This window comes from Rhagoletis zephyria, unplaced genomic scaffold, assembly GCF_001687245.7.
Source record: "Rhagoletis zephyria isolate East Lansing unplaced genomic scaffold, Rhagoletis_zephyria_1.1 Rzeph_scaffold_01730, whole genome shotgun sequence".
Taxonomy (NCBI): Eukaryota; Metazoa; Arthropoda; class Insecta; order Diptera; family Tephritidae; genus Rhagoletis; species Rhagoletis zephyria.
The window spans coordinates 81,252-102,008 of record NW_016158814.1 but is presented as its reverse complement, the minus strand read 5'-3'; the positions used below and the strand labels follow the sequence as shown (position 1 = coordinate 102,008).

At 37.4% G+C, this 20,757-nt stretch overlaps 1 protein-coding gene and 1 long non-coding RNA gene across 2 annotated transcripts in view; one reads left to right on the top strand and one right to left on the bottom strand.

Moving 5' to 3' along the window:
• LOC108364963 (uncharacterized) overlaps nt 1-7,430 on the top strand; it is an 11,036-nt gene extending 3,606 nt beyond the window's left edge. The window contains exon 2 of the mRNA XM_017618850.1: nt 6,415-7,430. Coding sequence (XP_017474339.1) covers nt 6,415-6,952 — 538 coding nt within the window. The 3' untranslated portion in view covers nt 6,953-7,430. The remainder of the gene's footprint in view (nt 1-6,414) is intronic.
• Nucleotides 1,210-19,767, bottom strand: LOC108364965 (uncharacterized). Its single transcript, XR_001847851.1, has 3 exons — nt 17,759-19,767; nt 13,926-13,928; nt 1,210-1,223 (listed from the first exon to the last, which is right to left on the bottom strand). It is a non-coding gene; the product is annotated as an uncharacterized LOC108364965 (long non-coding RNA).
• Between the last annotated feature and the right edge of the window lie 990 nt (nt 19,768-20,757).

Sequence of the window (20,757 nt, the reverse complement as noted above, 5' to 3'; positions counted from 1 at the left end):
ACAGAGGAAGAGGAAGGCCTCCTCTGCGTTGGAAAGACCAGGTGGAGAAGGACTTGGCTTCACTTGGCATTTCCAATTGGCGTCAGTTAGCACAGAAGAGAAATGACTGGCGTGCTGTTTTGGACTCGGCCAAAATCGCTTTGGCGGTTACAGCGCCAATAAAGAAGAAGAAGAAAATAGATCCAGCTGTGGTTAACAACAACACAAATATGGATCTAAAATCCTTGCAAGAATTTTAGGGGGATACCGCATCCTTTTCCGTAGCGGAATTCGGGTACTACGGGAGGGTTCGGATCAATATTATATTGCAATGGGAATTTTTAGAATTAAGATAGTAGGCTCAGCGAACGCAACGCTCGCTTCCTTTTCAACTGTATTGAATTTTAAAGCTATAATAGCTAGGTTAGATAAAACATACGCGGACAAAAGACCGTTGCATGTTTTGTAAACAGAACTCAGTGTTTTAAGGCAGGGAAATTTGTCACTCTATTATGACACGGTGGACAAACAATGAACACTCATAACTCACTCCAACAACAGGGAGCTTGCCGGCTTGCCAAAAGATTTGCCTTCTGCGCTGGCTACTGCCCAGGAGTTAGAAAATAACCGTATTCGTTATGATTTTGCTAGAACATTTGCGGTTAACATCGTAACAAATTCAGTTAGCCCAAAATATCAGAACAATTATCCAACCACTCCCCATACGCCTAAGGACACTCCTACTCCAATGGAGGTAGACCGCGGATCCTCTGAATTCCGACGTACAAAACAGCCTAACCAGGGTTATAAGAAGGATAATGCATTGGGAGGGCATCCCAAAAGGGATGCTAATCAATACGCGAATAAACGGGATCGCGAACAAGGGTATTCAGTAAATTCACGAAAACTAAAGGTGCAACGGACGAACCATTTGAAGACAACCCAAGAGGTAGATCCACCAGAAGAAGTTACTGTGGATCGTGACAGTTATTCAGATATTGAGATCGCTTCCAATTTTGCGATGGAAGATGAAATTATTTTTTTAGCGTAAGGTCCCTCCTACCCTACATTGCCAAGAAGATGTCGGAGGGGCGGGAGCCCCTTTAATTGTTAATTGGTAATTGATACAGAAACCTCGAAGAACTATATAAAAAAAATTTAGTTGCTTAAAGGGAATTACCCCTGTGGAGAGACAGTTTAAGGTCGAATCAATAAAAGGGTGTAATCCCATAAAAAAATGCAAGCTTTTCCTTTTGGGAAAAGCATCAACTTTCTTTATTCTCCCAAATTTAAAAAGCTTCGATGGTATAGTAGGATATGATTTCCTAAATGAAATAGGAGCTAAAATTTATACGAAATCGGAATATTTATTTTACGAGGGTGGTAAAGAAAAATTAAATAGCATAAAATGTGAGCAGGTAAACTCCATATGTTTGGATAGGGACTCAGCCTAGAGTTCGACTCTATGTTTAAGAAGAACTTGAAGGCCTTTGCCGAACCTAACCGAGCTTTACCATATAATACTACGGTTAAAGAAAAAAATCCATACCCGGTTTCGGCGGCAGGATTCATTAATAAGGAAATAGAAACATTCCGGCTCATTCTCCGGTCCATGTTGGTAATAAAAAAGGCCTAGATGAATATGGCAAACAAAAGCTCCGCATGGTAATCGACTTTCGAAAATTAAATGAAAAAACGATTGCGGATAGATATCCTATACCAGATATTTCTACCATACTAGCAAATCTGGGTAGTTCCAAATTTTTTACTACTTTAGATCTAAAATCTGGCTTCCACCAGATAATCCTTGAAGAGAAGGACCGCGAAAAAACAGCCTTCAGCATTAATAATGGAAAATATGAGTTTAATAGGTTGCCATTCGGTTTAAAGAATGCACCCAGTATTTTCCAACGGGCCATTGATGATGTCTTGAGAGACGACATTGGCCAAAGTTGCCAAGTTTATATGGATGATATATCATATTTTCAAGGGACGAAAAGTCTCATATTCAACATCTTGATAGGGTATTAATGAAGTTGGAAAAAGCTGGAATGCGAGTTTCAGCAGAAAAGACTAAATTCTTTAAGGAGGTTGAACTTCTCGGTTTATTGTCTCCCAAAAAAGGATAAAAACATGTTCAAATAAGTTTAAGGATATAATTGACTATAAGATGCCGGAAACACTTCGAGTACTGCGATCTTTCTTGGGTCTTTCAGGATAATGTAGGAGGTTTATACGGGATTATGCGTCTATCGTCAAACCATTAACAAAGTATCTTCGGGGGGAGAATGGCCATGTGTTATCCCACAAGTCCAAACATACTAAAAGAGTCCTCGACGACGAGGCTATTGAAGCTTTTAAAAGGGTAAAAAGCATTTTGGCATCGGCGGATGTTTTGCTGTTTCATCCGGATTATGAAAACACATCCGAACTGACAACAGACGTTTTCTCTAGCGCTTTAGGCGTGGTCCTATCCCAGAATGGGCGGCCCTTCACAATGATTTCGCGAACACTATCAAAAACAGAGGAGAATTATACAACCAACGAGCGTGAGCTTTTGGCTATAGTGTGGGCACTTAAAAACCTTCGACGTTACTTGTACGGTATTAAGGACATCGTAATTTTCACAGACCACCAGAAGTTCGCCATATCGAGCAAAAATCCAAATACAACAAGTAAGAAAGTCTAAGTTCGGGCGGAGCCGAACATTAAATACCCGGCGCAAGTATTAAATATATGTTTTTCACCTTTCCGAAAGCTACCGTTACATGGAAATCCGCGGTGTATCAATTTTGAGTAAATTAGCGTCCTTAAATTTCGAAATATTGAAGTTTCAAGCATTTCTGAAATTTACCGTTATATGAAAAGCGGCCGTAATTTTAGTCCGATTTCTATAATTTTCAACGTTTTGCTTCTATGTGGCAAACACAATAACCACACCGAGTTTGGTACAAATTGGTATCGTAAGTGGGCGGTGCCACGCCCATTTTCCAAAATTTTATCATAAACGTATTTCTTGGTAAAGAATTGATGCAAGCATCAAATTTTAATAATTTAGCTTTATTATTTACTGATTTATCGGAAATTTCGTATTTCTCTAAATTACCGTTGTATGGGATGTGAGCGTGGTTATTCTCCGATTTTAAAAAATTTCGGCCATTTCGTATGTTATACCAAGGCCCAACACAGTGCTTTGGTTTGTCCAAAACTTATTGTAAATATCAATTTTGAGTGAATAATCTTTAGTATTTACTAATATATCGCAGTTTTCGTATTTCTGAAAATTACCGTTATATGGGAGGTAGGCGTGGTTATTGTCCGATTTTACCCGTTTTCAATACCATCCGTCCTACGCCAGAAAGAAGTGCACGTACCAAGTTTCGTTAAGATATCTCAGTTTTTACTCGAGTTATCGTGTGCACAGACGGACGGACGGACAGACAGTCACCGCTTAATCGATTTCTCTTTTCATTCTGATCATTTATGTTTACATTTGTCTATAGCTATCTGGATTCATTTTGCCTGTTACAAACAACTGTTATGTGAACAAAGTTATAATACCCTTGTGCACAAGTGCGATCGGGTATAAATATGAAGCGATGGCGAGCGTTCATAGAAGGATTTTCTCCAAAATTTTGTTACGAGCCCGGCAGAGCAGACGCTTTGTCTCGTCAGCAGACGCTTTGTCTCGTCAGTTTTTGAATAAAATTAGTGATAAAGATGCTCCAGCACATAGCGGTCTCAAACACTGGCCCCTATTATGAGTTGCATTCGATTTTCGATCTTCGCTGACTATCGAAGATCGAAAGTGAAATTCGTATTATGAGCTATGCAAGCGTGTCGAAATTTTTGGTTGAGTATCGAATTTTCTGTCGAACAGAATTTTGCTTTCGTTGGTGTAGCGAAGTGTTAGAAAATTGTGAAAAATGTATGATTTCGCATTTGTTTTCATACTTTTTGGCGGCTAGACACTAACTTTAAACAATTTTTATTAATTTTATGCAGTTCTAACGTCGTGAATACTAAACACAAGCTCGAAAGGCTGGTTTTACTTATGAAAGAAAATCCCAATACTCCGTTGTCACGATCTCTGAGAACAAAATCATATAGTTTATAGTTTTAATATATTTTAAATAGATTTCTATCCCGAAATTTCTTAAATATATTTTATGTCCAAATATATTCGAAAGACTACACTTACGACTCTCAAACTTTTTCTGCTCCTGGCCAGTTTTCAAGGCTCTCATCCTCCGACGAATCGTTGAACCAGAACTCCGTTGTACAAATTTTTACCACGTTTTTATAAACTCGCTTTCTTTTTTATTTCATTTTAATTTGCACAAATTTACATATGTACATATGTATAAGCACACTATTTAGTTTGCTCGATTCGAAAACAAAGCGGGCCTGTTCGAGGCACGTAATAAAAGCGGCATTACTGCTGTACTGATTAAAAATGGCAACATTGTTGCAACTGCCCAACTGATAATACATTGCTAGAAATTCATACAGAACGTGATACTTTAATGGTTCGCGCAACACTGCGGTTGTGATTGCAACTCGAACAAGCCCAGCTTCTCAGCGGTGAAAATATGCTATTGTGAACAACCTAAACGAGCGAAATTCACAATAGCGCTATTCTCCATCGAATGAGCGCAATAAGTAGAAAAATCATTTTTCAGAAAAAAATTCGTAATACTATAAATTACGACACAATAACAAATTTATTACAAAATCTCAAGAAACTTATAAATCCTAGCGTTACAAATGCTTTTTTTTCAATCTTCCGACACTATCAGAAATTCAGGGACCTCTTATTGAAGCACTCCCGGGGGCTAAATTTATTCATACGGAAAATTTTTTAATCGATCTAACTAATCCAAACGACCAACAGGAAGCAATAGCAACAGAGCATGCCCGTGCCCATCGATCTCGGTCGGAAAATTTTAAGCACATTATATCAGAATACTACTTTACGGACGTGAGAAAAATGCTCGAGTCGACAATCTCAAATTGTAAGATCTGTCTAGAAAATTAATACCAAAGGAGACCCCCAAATCCCGAAATAGGGAGAACTCCAATCCCGGAGCGTCCAGGAGAAATTCTCCAATTGGACCTTTTAATTACTGGAAAGCAGTTATTCCTGTTGATAGGTTTTCAAAATTTGTAATAGTAAAACCCATTTTTTTCAAGATGCACCATTGACAAGAAAAGAAGATTTATTAGAGGTATTGGGTATGTTCCAAAACACTAAAACAATTGTCACAGATAACGAAAGAGCGTTTACTTCAAATTTAATTAAATCAATGCAACGTGATCATTTCGCTATAGAGCAGATTTTCGTACCTACCTTACATAGCGAAAGCAACGGACAGGTTGAAAGGCTTCATTCAACCCAGGTGCGTGAAAATACAATAGAACAATTCACTCAGTTATAAATTCAAAACCAATCGAAATTTTACAAAACTGCCCAGTAGGAAAATTTAGGGAAGTCAAAGAAAAATTAATAAGAGCACAAAATTTGGATAACTAAAACATATCAGCCTGGTGAAAGGGTGTTCCTTCGTCGAAATAAACGATTAGGAAATAAGTTTGAGAAAGTTTTCGTAGAAAAAATAGTAGAACGAGATTTAGGTACAACAGTACAGATATAAGGAAGAAGAATTCATAAAAGTAATTTACGATAAAATCAATTTCAGATTGGTGCTTGCCCTTATCTCCAGGGCAATTTAATTGACTACACCTCTTCACAAGTTGCTACCATTCCTCGGGAAAATGTGGCATTTATGTATATTGAATTCATTTACCTCGTACATGCCACCACCTTGACAAATTACCGCCAGATAGCTTATGAAAGCCGATGGTTCTTATCAAAATCAAAAAATCAGATACAAAACGAAAATATTTTAAAACAACAAGGTGAAGAAATATTACACATTATCCGCACCTTGGAAATACCGAGAAGAATTGCAAGATCAATGGATTTCCTGTGTTCCGCTCTGAAATTCCTAGTCGGTACCCAAGATCATGAGGACTTTCAACCGCTCTTGACAAAGGAAAGCATGTTAATAGAAAAATACAATTTACAAAATAGAATTAACGAAATAACCAACCAAATCAACACAATTCGCTGAAATCGGACGGATTGGATGTTAAAAGACTAAGAAACATTGCTTTGTGAAAATTTGATAAGACATAACCACATAATTAGCCAACTAAACAGACTAACACTCTCCATCGTGTAAGCAAAAAGTAATATTATAAATCCACTTGTTTTGGAAGATAGGGAAATGGATCACGCTTTCAATTTCGAACAATTACCCTTTAGTTTAAATAATTTACTTTTAGTATCTAAGGTAAAAATTTTACAAAATTCAGATTTTATTTACTATGTTCTTAAGGTTCCTAAAATAATTAATTTTTCGAAGTTCTTAGAATCTATCCTGTTGTCCATAATAATAGTCATGTTAAGCTAGAGACCACGTTTGCGGCAAAATGTAGCGATAAATTTCAACCACTCCACAACTGCAATAACACTCTGGTGGCTAAAGTGTGCAAACCGGCTCACTCAAATCACTTAAATCAGGTGCTAAACAATAACACAGCGACTTGCTCATCAGAATCAGCGTATCATATACCACCAGTTCAAAAAATAGAGGGAGGCATTATTATACTTAATAACGTGCCACCAACAACAATACTTGATCAACGAAAATTGGAAATTAAAGGATCGTATTTGCTTCTTTTTCGAGATTCCATCACTATAAATGATACAACCTACGTGACAAAAAAGGAACCGATTTATATCCAACCACATCCTCCGAAGACGGTATCGATTAACTACTTGGAACACCATACAAGTTTGTCCCTACCATATCTGCATAAAATTTACATCGATGTTTCTCGCATTCAGAGGGCTTATCTTTTCATCGTACTTTCTTGTGGAAAATTTTTTCTTTCCCTCCATTACTAATCATCGCAATGACAATTCTTTTCATCTACCGCAGAAAAAATCGACAATTAATAAAGCAAATACTAAGAGGGCAGTGGAGGAAATTTTTGCACAAGTCGAGGGCGACTCGTCTTAAGAGGGGAGAAGTTAGCGTATTACACAGCTGCAAATCTAAAATAGCGGTTTGATGATTCCTTAGAATCACTCCCACATTCTTGGTTATTTGTAAATAAATCGCACAGCTTACTCCGACGCCTGCATAGCTTCTTGGATATTTGTAAATAGACTTCACAGCTGTCAAGCTGATAGACAATTCTTCAGAATCACTTCCACGCCTGTCTTGCTGTTCAGTTACATTCCAAAACGGACACCTGATAGCGTACGTGACTTTGGGCAGCTTTCGGCAGGGCAGCCGGCAATGCATTCATACCAACACACAAACAGAGCTACCGGCGCATCGATACTAAGTCAGCCAGATCGGGCAGCGCATCTACACCAACACACACACATCGACAAATCAGCGAGTAGCTACAAACCGCAAGTAGGGAACTAGGGTAGATTGTAAGTGAATAAAGTTTAGTTCTGGATTGACATCAAAATAATAAATTTGTATTTCGCATATATATTGTATATATAAACGGTTAGCCGTTCTTTAGCTTTAAAACGCCGTTAAGATGAAGTATCTACAATGAGCAGAACCCGAGATATAATGATTTGAAGTACATGATTAGTCAGAATCACGAAAAAATGCAAACCTTGACAGATCATAACCCCGAAGAAAAAAAATCCTCGAACACGTGTTAGCTTATTTCATGTATAAAACCCATAATAAAAATTTAAGCGAATCGGAGGCATGACATATTCAGCCACATTGCGTAAGTCGTAAATTAGGCTAAATTGTACGACTCGACAACAGTAGCATTGTCTATTGTCGTACTGAAATAAGTAAACGACCAAAATCGTCGAAAACTATACAGTACTGCCAAGTTTTTCCGTTTTAATACACTAGTCGAGTAGAAATTTTAGGCAATGACATGAAATTTTCGATACGATTCGACTTTCGAAAAACGACTTGCATTTGAGACGACTCTCGCAATGAGGGTGAATATTTTTTACGAAGTATATCCGACTTAAAAAACAATGGGTCATAAATATATATATAGATTGGTGCTTACACATATGTTAGTGTTTGGCCGAGCTTCTCCTCCAATTTGTAGCGTGCGATTTGATGTTGTCACACAAAGGGAAGGGACCTACAGTTTTACGCCGACTCCGAACAGCGATTGTATTTTTTATGAGAAACTGTTTTTCATGGCAAAACTACACTCGGAGGTTTGCCATTGCCCGCCGAGAAGCGGCCGCTGTTAAGAAAAAGCCTTTTTCTATATATTTTGCGATGTTACTTTGACCAGGGCTTGAACTCAGACTATGCGGAGTGGCAGCGCGCACTGCTTACCACTACACCACAGCGGCCATATCTAAGAAAAAAAAACCACATACACCAAAACTATTAAAAACTTAATCCAAATGTACATAAATGTAGGAATATACAATTACTGCATTGGTGCTGAATTTTCCTTTTCGGTTAGAAAATCTGATCTTTATGTGGCTTTGTTATATTTATATGAGTTTCGTCTACACAATCCACGACTCCAAGTATTCCAAAGTTTTGTAGAAAATGCTTCGATTTATGCACGTCGCCTGTGTCATGCTTAGCTTTATCCAGGAGGAACATAAATACGTATAAATTTTTCTAATGTATATAGCTCACGCTTAATAACTTTTGAAACCGTACCTCACCCCATTGCAATAAAGCTATCCTTTCCCATAGCTTTCTGAAAGCCGCCTTCTGCACAAAAGCGAAGTGTTGCTCTGCCCACAAATGCAGGCTGATTTCCAAAACTTACCAATACAATGTTTGTAGACCGTTCTACTGCGGTATTTAAACTGTTTGTATATGTAGAGTTGCGAAACATTGCAACCACATACATTGCATATTTTGAATATTCAATATAACAATGCATAACCTTTCGTAATTTTCCATTTTCTCGACACCAATCGCAACTAAAAACAAACGCAGCATCAACTTTGTTTCTGATGCGCTGATTACTCTAGTGAGGCTTTTCGATAACTTTCGGATGAGTTTTGGAAAAGTATATATTGTTAACATTATACTTTGTACGTATGCAATGCAATTGGAGGTCCCTCTAATATGGGGAGCAATGGCACTTTTGTTTAATCTGTAGCTAGAGACGAATCTGCAAGCTTTTCGTTAATAGTTCGGGAACTAATTGCAAACTTGACATACTTACACCAATTCAGGTACATCTAATAGATTGGGACGGTCCCTAAGGATTTTTCTATTTATATACTAGGCTGACATCCAAAACGTATCACTACAATGTTTGGAAACTGTTATACTGCGGTATTCAAACTGTTTGTATATGCAGAGCTGCGACACATTGCACCAATATACATTGCATATTTTAAATATTCAATTTAGCAATGAACAATTTTTCTGAATTTTCGGGATGGTGCGCCATTTTGGGCGCCATGCATTGCATAATTATTTCGAGTCAAAGAGACCATTTAGCTCCAGAAGGGGAAAAGGGAAAACCAGTATGCACGTTTTAGTAGGTGATGTGCCATCCGGAGCGTCAAGCCTCATGGAGGAGAGAGTGACAAAGTAATTTTTTTTAAGTCTGCTGTCCAGTTAGAATTGTCAGCGATCGAAGGATGTCATGCGTTCGGCAGCAAGTCATCAGGTCAGGTGTTGGGTTTTCAACTAAGCAGTTATGCAAGGTGCACACATATTCCAATACACTTGTTGTAGTGATTTGATTGAACTGCCATAAAGAAACGTGAAAATAATCAGCATAGTAATAACGTAATAGTAAATACTTATGTAATAAGTGGTGGAAATGTTACGTGGTGTACCGCCATATATACTGAACGGGATTAAAGCTACCCGATGTATCCGTCGGATCACACTCTTTTCAAACCGGAAGGTGTCCGTCTAAACCGCACACGAACAGATACACCTGTACTGACGGTCCAGGTAAGAACTGAGTCTGAAATAATGAAAGTTCAGTGAACTATTTTTTGAAGAGGCTGAGCAGCGCATGAACTCGGCCTAAATCAGGCGACATTTAAGGGGGAATTCCAATCCTCTAGAGCTACTGCCTGTGATGTAAGCAAAAATTAATGCTTTGAAAGTTGTTCATTTATTATCTGTTTGCGTTCAGATTCGAAGCATATTTCAAAGTTCTAAAATAAGCTGGAGCAAAATACACAGAGGAACGACTTCGTTCAACTTCAATACCTCCGCTCGTTAAAGTTTGCGCAGTTCTTCGATTTTTCGCAAAATGAAGTCCCACGGTAATGACTTCAATTTAGAAATTTGGTATGCCAGTAATTTTGAAAGAGGTGCTTCAGTTGATAAAGGAAACAATTTTCAGCGTTCGCTTTTGTTTCACCAAAAGCGCATACTCAACGGGAACTAAAATTTGAAGTTATTGTTTTGTTGTTATTTTCACAATATTCTGTAAATGCAAACTTCACTGCAAAATGTTAATATCGTTAAAACTATTAAAAACTAACATTTTTAACATACTTTTAAGTTTCGCTCCTAAATACGTTTTAAAAACCTTCCCAGTAACCACAAAAATATGGTTGCCTGAATACACACCTTTTAGCAACTGCAGTTGCCAGTTGCCATCTGCATTATCCGACATTCGGTGTTCTGTGTTTCACTTTCCGAGTTTTATTTCCAAATTAATCCAAATGAATTTTATTGTACTGATAAACGAATCTGAGGAAAAATTTTCGGATATCATTCACTTTAAGTTTGTAAACTTGACACGAGCGAACATGTAAGTTAACCCATAATGGGTCGATTATCGATAGCAACCTAACTTCAGTTCCGTTGCTAGTTGCCGACACGATATTACAGATGGCAACTGGCAACTCTCAACTGGCAACTGCAGTTGCTACATAGGGCTAGCGTGTAAGTGTGAGTTTAACTCTGTTTGCCATTTAGACTATGTTTAAACTCAGGGCCAGTTTTTCAGTGCGAGTTTAACTCTGTTGGCCGTTTAAACTAAGGCCCTTATTACGAATTGCATTCGATCTTCGCTGGCTCTCGAACATCGAAAGATAAATTCGTAGTATGAGCTATGCAAGCGTGTCGAAATTTTTGTTGAGTATCGAATTATCTGTCGAACAGAATTTTGCTTTCGTTGGTGTAGCGAAGTGTTAGAAAATTGTAAAAAATTTATGATTTTGCATTTGTTTTCTTACTTTTTGACGGCTAGACATTAATTTTAAACAATTTTTAATAATTTCATGCAATTCTAACGTCGTGAATACTAAACACTACCTCGAAAGTCTCGTTTTACTTATGAAAGAAAATCCCAATACTCTGTTGGCACGATCTCTGAGAAAAAAATCATAGAGCTGTTTATAGTTTTAATATATTTTAAATAGACTTGGATCACAAAATTTCTTAAATATATTGTATGCCAAAGTATATTCGAAAGACTGCACTTAAACTCTCTTTAACGTTTTCTGTTCCTGGCCAGTTTTCTAAGCTCTCATCCTCTGACGAATCGTTCAACAGAACTCCGTTGTACTAATTAAAATTTTTTTACCACGTTTTTATCAACTCGCTTTCTTTTTTATTTCATTTTAATTTGCACAAATTTAGATACACTTAGGTGCAAAATTTAGTCAATAATAAACAAATTCACAATTTATGCGTTTTTCGGTGGTTTTTTGTCATAATTGTAATGAATTTTTTTGGGCATATATTAGAGTATAGTTTAAAGCACTAGAATCCACCATAAAAATATCAAATTTGGCTAACGTATATGCACTCCATAAATTTGTGTAAGTTAACACATTGACTCAATTTTGCACCCATATAATTTATAAGAGATATTGCCACGCTGCAACTCGTTGCAACCCGTTTTCCTCCGTTGGAGGTGTCGGATTTTGTTTAAATGATCAAGTAAGTTGGTTTTTTGTTATTAAAATACCATGAGATGCGCTTTGGGAAATAAAAATACAGCCCTGTTCTGCATTTCGACTCGACTTGAAAAGTAAAACGACACANGAAAACTTGATCGAAATCGAAATGCAGAACAGGGCTGATAAAAATATTACTGAAAAAGCTATGACGGGGCTTTCAAGCCGTGAAAAAGCGAAAATAACGCACGTGGGTCAATCGACTGTTAGCCGTATTATTAAAGGCACTACTAACATGCAGATTGCAAAGAAAACGGTGAAAATAAGCCGAAAATATCCGAGGTAGAAGGGCCAAAACTTAGGCGTTTAATAGCGTAAGACAGAATACGTACCGCTAAAGAATCTGTGGGGTGCGTTAGTGGAGATGCTAGCGTATTGACCTTGAGAAGAATGATTTATAAAGCAGGATTGAAGGCGATGGTGAAGAAAAAAAGCTACTTCTGTCGACCAGGGACATAATCTAAGGTGAGCATTCTCAGAAAAAAAAATATTGGACTGATCCAATCAAAATGATCCAGGGATTTTTGCAATGTCCGTGCATTTCAAACTTTGTCTTAATGTTATATACAATTATAGGTTATTTGGTCAGATGAGGCCAAAATTAACCGCTTCCAAACAATGAAAAATCTTGGTATTGGTACAAGAGGGGAAAAACGATTAAGCCTTCGCACATTCAACCGACAGTAAAGCATGAATGTGGGGCGATGAAGCATTCTTCGCACGGTTCACACGCTAGCATCTCCACTACCGCACCCCACAGCTTCTTTAGCGGTAGATATGCTGTCTGACGCTATTAAACTCCTAAGTTTTGGCCCTTCTACCTCGGATATTTTCTGCTTATTTCTACCGTTTTCTTTGCAATCTGTATGTTTAGTGCCTCTAATAATTTGGCTAACAGTCGATTGGCTCAGATGTGTTATTTTCGCTATTTCCCGGCCTGAAAGCCCCGTCATAACCTTTTCAGTAATATTTTTATTTTTATTTCCCAAAACGCATCTCATGGTATTTTAATAATAAAAAACCAACTTACTTACTCATTTAAACAAAATCCGCCACTTTCAACGGAGGAAAACGGGTTGCAGCGAGTTGCAGCGTGGCAATATCTCTTATAAATTATATGGGTGCAAAATTGAGTTAATGCATTAATTTAAAAAAATTGATCGAGTGCATATACGTTAGTGAAATTTGATATTTTTATGGTGGATTCTAGTGCTTTAAGCTATACTCTAATATATGTAAAAAATTCATTACAATTTTGCCAAAGAACCACCGGAAAACGCATAAATTGTGAATTTGTTTATTATTGACTCAATTTTGCACCTAAGTGTATGCACATATGTATAAGCACACTATTTAGTTTGCACGATTTGTAAACAAAGCTTTCAGTGTGAAAAATATTCTATTGTGAACAACCTAAACGAACAAAAATCACAATAGCGCTATTCTTCATCGAATGAGCGCCATAATACCAAATGAGAATTCATTCGATCAGCACTTTCGACCACAGTCGAAGATCGAATGCAAGTCATAATAGGGGCCTAAGTTTAAACTCAGTGTTCAGTTTTTCAGTCAAATTTAAACGTCCAAACTGACTGTAGTCAGCTGTCAAAATTTAGGTGAAAGAGAAAAAAAATAAAAATTGTTTGCGAAATACACGACAACAGATTCCCAGAACAGAAAATGCTACTCCCTGCCAGTTAATTATGTGCAATCAAATCTTGCAATAAATTTTTAAACTTCCCGGTAAGCCTGAGACTTGAAACTTTAAATTTAACTCAGACCTCGATGACAATGTAATGTGAACGATAAATAAATCCGCTAGGTGGCACGGGCGTCGAGATATTTGAAAAACCCATATTTATAGGACGAAATGGTTAATATTTGAAATTTGAAATTACCTACATGGAAAGGAACAACTACACAAAAATATTTACCTGATAGGTGGCAGAGGAGTCCTGATATTTGGAACACCCTATCTATGGTCCGATTCGTTTAATATTTAGAACGTATATTACTTAAATGGAAAGAAATAGCTCCACAAAAAAATTCGACCGTTAGGTTAATGCTTTAATGCTTCCAAGGTTTTTCTTTGTTCAACTTCAATACCTCCCCTCCTAAAAGCTTGCGCCTTCTTCAATTTATAGCAGAAGGAAGGCCCACCGCTATCACTTCAATTTAGGAAATTTGGTTAGTTCACTTTTAATTCGCCAAAATCACGTTCATCACGAGAACTAAAATTTGAAATTGTTGTTTTGTTGTTGTTTTCACGATATTCTGTAAAAGCAAAATACATTGTAAAATGTTAATATTGTTGAAACTATTAAAAACTAAAATATTTCACATGTTTTTCAATTTTTGCTCCTAAATGGGCTCCAAAAACCTTCCCAGCAACCACAGGCAGTTGCCAGTTGCCATCTGTAATATCGTTTCGGCAACTAGCAACGCAACTGAAGTTCGGTTGCTATTGATAATCGACCCAGAAGTCTCACGGCAATGACTTCAATTCGGAAATTTATGCGTCGGTAGTTTTGAAAGAGGTGCTTCAGTTGATAGAGGCAAAAATTTGCAATCAGTGTTCGCTTTTGTTACACCACAAGCGCGTACTCCACGGGAAATGAAGTTATCGTTTTGTTGTTATTTTCATAATATTCTGTAAATGCAACCTAAATTGCAAAATGTTAATATCGTTCAAACTATTAAAAACTAAAATAATTGACATACTTTTCAATTTTCGCTCCTAAATACGCTTCAAAAACCTTCCCAGCAACCACAAAAATGTAGTTGCCTGAATAAAAACTTTGTAGCAACTGCAATTGCCAGTTGCCATCTGTAATATCGTTTCGGCAAGTAGCAACGCAACTGAAGTTCGGTTGCTATCGATAATCGACCCATTAATTTTTGTGGTTGTACACACTGTACAAATAATGGAACCGTACCCGTTACTTGACCTCCAGACCGTGCATGAGAGAAGGACCTGCTGTTCTCTAATCTTCGCGTGCAACATTCTCATGACAATATTAAATGTACTGAGCTGTCAGAACTTTTAAATCACTATATTCATCGCCATAATTAACAATATGTAAACGGTTGTAGAACACATTATCAATAGTATATACTAATCTGGCAACACTGGCCATTTTATACGATATCTGTAAATAACAAATGGCCACACAGGCTATTAAATAGATTCATTATTCATTCGTCAGCCAAATAAACCGCATCGAATTAAATCGTCATGTGTGGTAGGAGCACATTTTGCGAAATTTAAAATTTAAAGTACCTCGGCAATGTCGGAAAAGCAGCAGATTGCAAATGCTCTGCGTGATCTCGGAATTGTTTTTCTGGAGACCGCGACGTTGAGACAGCTGAAATTTCTGCGTAGGAGTACCGCAAAGGGAAAACGGTAACTCGCCGGAGGAGAACACCATTTTGAACGCAACGGTGGCTTACGCCTCAGCTTCGGCGGCAAAATCAGTGACGGCGATCGGCGATCCAATTCCGCAAGACTCGGGAACTACCAACGCACTGATGAGGCGCAGTAGTGCTACTACAGAGTATAGCAGCACCCCGCCGGCAAACTCCACACCTTCAGCCACTCCAGTAAACTTCAGTGCCACTCCATCGAACTTCAGTGCCACTTCAGAAACCCCCACAGCAATTTCAGCCACTCCAGCAAACTTCAGTGCCACTTCAGCAGACTTCAGTGCTACTACAGCAAACTTCAGTGCCACTCCAGCAAACGAAACCACAGTCTCAGTAGGTAACTGTACAGCCTTCAGTAAAAGCTCAAACAGTCAACGACGTAGCGTAGACGTAGGTTGACGCAGACATGATCTACCTTATGGGATCCGCGTGAGGAGCTAATTTAGCTCTAAGCACAGCTACATATCCTACAACTGAAAAGCGAGATCAAGAACTGGAGGACGTAAATTTCCTGTAAATTTTAGTGACATCGAAAACGCCCCCAAAATTTAGCCGGGACGGGATATCCAAAAGTGGATACACGAGTTTGAGTACGTCACGAAGTGGTACGGCTGCGACGAAAAGTCAAAGCCCTTACTAGCACGCACGCTAACGGGTAGCGCACGACTCTATGTCAAGATGGTCGACGTCCACTCCTGGTGCGATATAAAGCATTTCCTCATAAAGGAGTTTAAACGGCCGGCCAGCGTAAAGGAAATTAAAATAAAACTGGAATCGCGCGTATGCGAAAAGACGGCGAGCCTAACGCACTACGTCCTATCAATGCAAGAGTTGGCAGTAATGGCGATAGGCGGTTCGGAACTTCTTCGTAGAGGGCTTACGCGACAACTCCGGCAAAGCATTAATATATAGTGGAGCAACGACAATTGAGGCACTTAAGTCACTGCTTCCGAAGTACGAAAAAATGGTACGGAAGCCGACAGCTAGCAATACATCGTACCCACCACGCGGTGTAGGTCAAACATCCACTATGAGATGCTTCAATTGCTCTCGCTACGAGCACTTCGCAAAGGAGTGTAACGAGGAGAAGCGCATCCAGGGCTCCTGCTTCAGATGCGGCAGAAAACATAAACTTTAAAAATTTTATTTCCGTATTTGATACGGGCAGCCCTAATAGTTTCGTGCAGCGATCGGGTAGGAAATGTGAATCAACGAAGTATACGTGAACACAAATCAATGCACAATTTAAAAGTATGGGAGGAACTCTAATTAGACCCGAACAACAAATATGCATATTAACAAAATATAGGAACATTACAAAACCGCTTTTAGTTTATATATTGCCAGACGAATGGCTACCATTTCCTTTACTATTCGGTAGAGACTTCTTGAACAAACATAACATATCTTTGTACATGAATAAGAACCACATAATAATTGAAGTGAATTTTGAGTTTATAAAAAATAAATTTGGTTTTGAATAATGGGTGTGAGAAAATTAAGAAAAAACGCAGAAATTCAACTTAGCGGTTGGCAAAACGGTGAGGAGGATAGCAATTTGGCAACCCAGCTAGCATTTAGTGAAATTTGTAACATTAACATTGATGATAAAGCATGCGTTGATGCTAAACCTATGTTACCTTCAGTTTGGGCGGATAAGTTTAGAGAAATGATTGACAAAATTTACGTAGAGAAATAGATAGAAGAACTTCCGGATAGTAATAATGAAGCGAAAGTTGTGTTCACATCGAATAAACCAACCTTCTGCAATGCAAGACGCCTTTCGTTTGGGGAGAAAACTGAGGTTAACAGTATCATTGAACACTTACTAAAAAAGGGCATAATCAGGCACAGTGACTCACCTTATGCATCACCACTGGTACTTACGAAAAAGAAGTCGGGGGAAACTCGAATGGGTGTGGACTATAGGAATTTAAACAAATCGATTTGGGAGGCAATACAATTTTTCCCGTCATAGATCTTAAATTCGGCTTCTATCACGTGAAAATGGCTAGCGAATTCTTAAGAATGTCGCTTGGGTTAAAAAATGGAAAGAAAGGAAATTATTGTATATATGGATGACATAATCGTCGCAATGAAAACAATAGACAAACATTATCAGCCCTGTTCCGCAAATCCGATTAAAATCGGAATCGGATATTATTTCCGATTCCGATCCACTTCGCATCGGAATTTTATCGAAAATTTGATGTTCTGCATTCCGAGTGTCGGAAATTTTTATCGGAAATATTCCGACCAAGTAAAAGCCAGTGGAATATAAAAAGAACAATACAAAAATATGAATCTAAATGATCAAAGGAACATCTTAACCTTTAGCGAACAATGAAAAATGTTATAATAAATAATAAATAAAAAAACAAATTAAACTGCGACAGCTTGAGTTGGAGCTAGAGCGTTTCGAATTTGAAAATAGTAAAAAATCTTAAAATGTTATTTTTTCGTAAATTTATTGTTTAATTACCAAACTCGATTTAATTAAATAGGGGTAATCTTATTCGTAATTTTGTATACAATTATTTGTACTTCACTTTTCAAATAAATTTCTGTTGGTGCAAATCAATCTACTTCACAATCTACATACTTCGCTATCATTTTCTTCAACTTCTTCATAGTCAAATTCAGGACTGTAGTGGCGAATAATGTTATGCAAGCAACACATTTATTAATTATTTTCACAACCTCTCATAGTTTGTACTGCAAGATTACTAATAAACACTGAAAACGACTTTTGGCGATCACCATCTCGATACTTAATCCCCAGTTAATCATCGCTACCTAAATCACAGACTCCATGCACACAACATTGTGTCGGTAACGTCGGCAATGGTACGGTGCTCCCTCCCAAAGCGATGTTGGTCCATTCGCTTTGCTCCCAGGAATGGAACTTTTTGCGTACATGAGGCTGCAAGTCACCCAAAATCTTGAGGAGTGCAAGAGAGCTGTAAAATATAAAATTATACTTTGAAATAGCAAAAGAGAAAACAGTTGTTTGCATAATACTTACGCAGAGTCCGGTAATTATATGAGATTGCTGCGATCGCGCAATATTGTTTGCATCATTTTTTCATTTGTTTGTTTTGTTGCTCATTATTTAGCAAAACAGCTAATAAAACCATTGAATTCATTTTAGTTTTCACTTTTTAATTTCTTCAGATGAATTTTGAAACTTCAGAACGCAATTACAAGTAGGAGGCTTGTTCCTTTTTTTCTACAATCGGATTCGATATTACCTTCGAAACAAAAGTTCCGATCGGATTGTGGAACAACATTCCGAGTCGGAATTGAATTCCGATTCCGATGCGATTCCGACTCGGATTGCAGAACAGGTCTGTATAACTTGGTTAAAAGGGTTTTAAATCATTCAACCGAATATATACTTCGAATAAAACTTCAAAAATGTAAATTTGCGTATAGTGAAGTAGAATATCTAGGATATAAAGTTGTTGTTGTAGCGGCTACAACAACCCCGCCCAAATCGGTTAATATCTCAGAGTTTACCTAGAAGAGTTAAAATTCAAGATAGTAACCGATGCACACTTAACTAATACATGCATCCTTCTTCTATTGTCTCAATCCCTGTCATGATTATTTTGAATGCAATAAATCGGACAATGATTTGAAATAAACCGCATCGAATTAAATAAAAGTTCTACAACATAAAACTAATCACGCACTTAACTTATTCAGGGCTTTCACAGAATCCATCATAGCTTCGCTTTTCGTGAAATCTACGAAAGTGCTATCACAGAATCCGAATTGAGACGAATGTAAATTCGAAATTCGTAGAGCCTTCTTTGAATCCGTTCATAATGAAGATTCGCACAGATACTCTACGAGTTTGTGCCGTCGTAACAAAAATTAAAATCACTGAATCTTAAAAATAATGGAAAAAAGCTGCATTATTGTTATAGTTTGATATAATTCCATATATTTGTTTAAACGTAGACGTGAAATACTAATGCCATACTTACGTACATACATACATACAGTATAAAAAATTTTTTTCAGATCTATTCTGCACTTCGATTACGTTCCCGCATTCCGCTCCGCAACAATCGTAATTTGGTATTCTGAGTTACGATCGAATCAAAAGAAGAAGATGAAGAGCGAAAACATCTTCGAAATCAGCTGGTTGCCTAGGAATGTATGAAATCGAGACAAAACAAAAGAAATATTTGCCACGAAGCTATAGCAGCTTATGAAGTTAAAATTTTTAATTATTTTAAAATAACTAAATATATCTAACATCATTGTAATTTACAAATTAAATGTCGTTTGTTCTTAATTTAAGTAGAAACATAATTATAAGAAGGAAATCCATAGCCGCGGCGTTATTGCTTGAAGAGGAGAACAAGTCTCAGATTGCTGATGCGGAAGTTGAAAGGCGGAGATTTAGGGACATGTTTGATCCTTTTCAGATGAGTGAAGAATCATAAGAAATTAATCTTGAACTGCATTACTCACCGCTCAAAGCCAGTAAAATTATAAACGTTGTTTTGAGAATTCCACAACATTTGCATTTACTACAGAGTATGTATGCATATATCTATTAATTTTATATAAAAAGAATAAATTGTATTCAGCGCATTTCACAGTCTTATTTATAGATAATGAAAACAAAAACGCCTGTGGGGCTACTTTGTAATGCGATGCGAACAGAGTAGTCCGCGTGGACTTCTTTGAAAACCCCGCGCAATATCACTTTTGGTTGCCATTATTTGAACCAATTTCTCGTACTGCCCGTATTGCCGCTCGCGAAAACACAAATCGAGAAAATTCATTTATGATGACTTTTACAATCATGCACAGTATATGTTTCCTAATATTTAAAAAAAAATTTATTATTTAAACCCACGAAAATAACAATCGAAACAACGATCGAAATGTAGAATAGGTATAATGGTAAATTTCGAAGATTGATCGAAAAGAAACGGAACGCACAATACCAAAGTTGCCAAACGGAGAAAATTTCGATTCGAGTCGAAATGCAGCATAGGGCTGATTAACACCCCCTTGAAATTTCTGAAATACTCAGTATTTTTTCACAAAAACAAATTTGTAGCGAATCAAAAATAGGCCTCGTTATTTTAGATAACCAGGGCTATCACAGAATCCATCGTAGCTTCGATTGTCGTGAAATCTACGAAAGTGCTATCACAGAATCCGAATGGCTACGAACGTAAATTCGAAATTCGTAGAGAGCCTTCATTGAATCCGTTCGTAGTGAAGATTCGTACAGATACTCTACGACGAGATTATGCTGTCGGAACAAAATTTAGAATCATTCAATCTTAAAAATAGTGGAAGAAAGCTGCATTATTTTTAATATTAAATAGTTATTATACTCCAAATTTGTT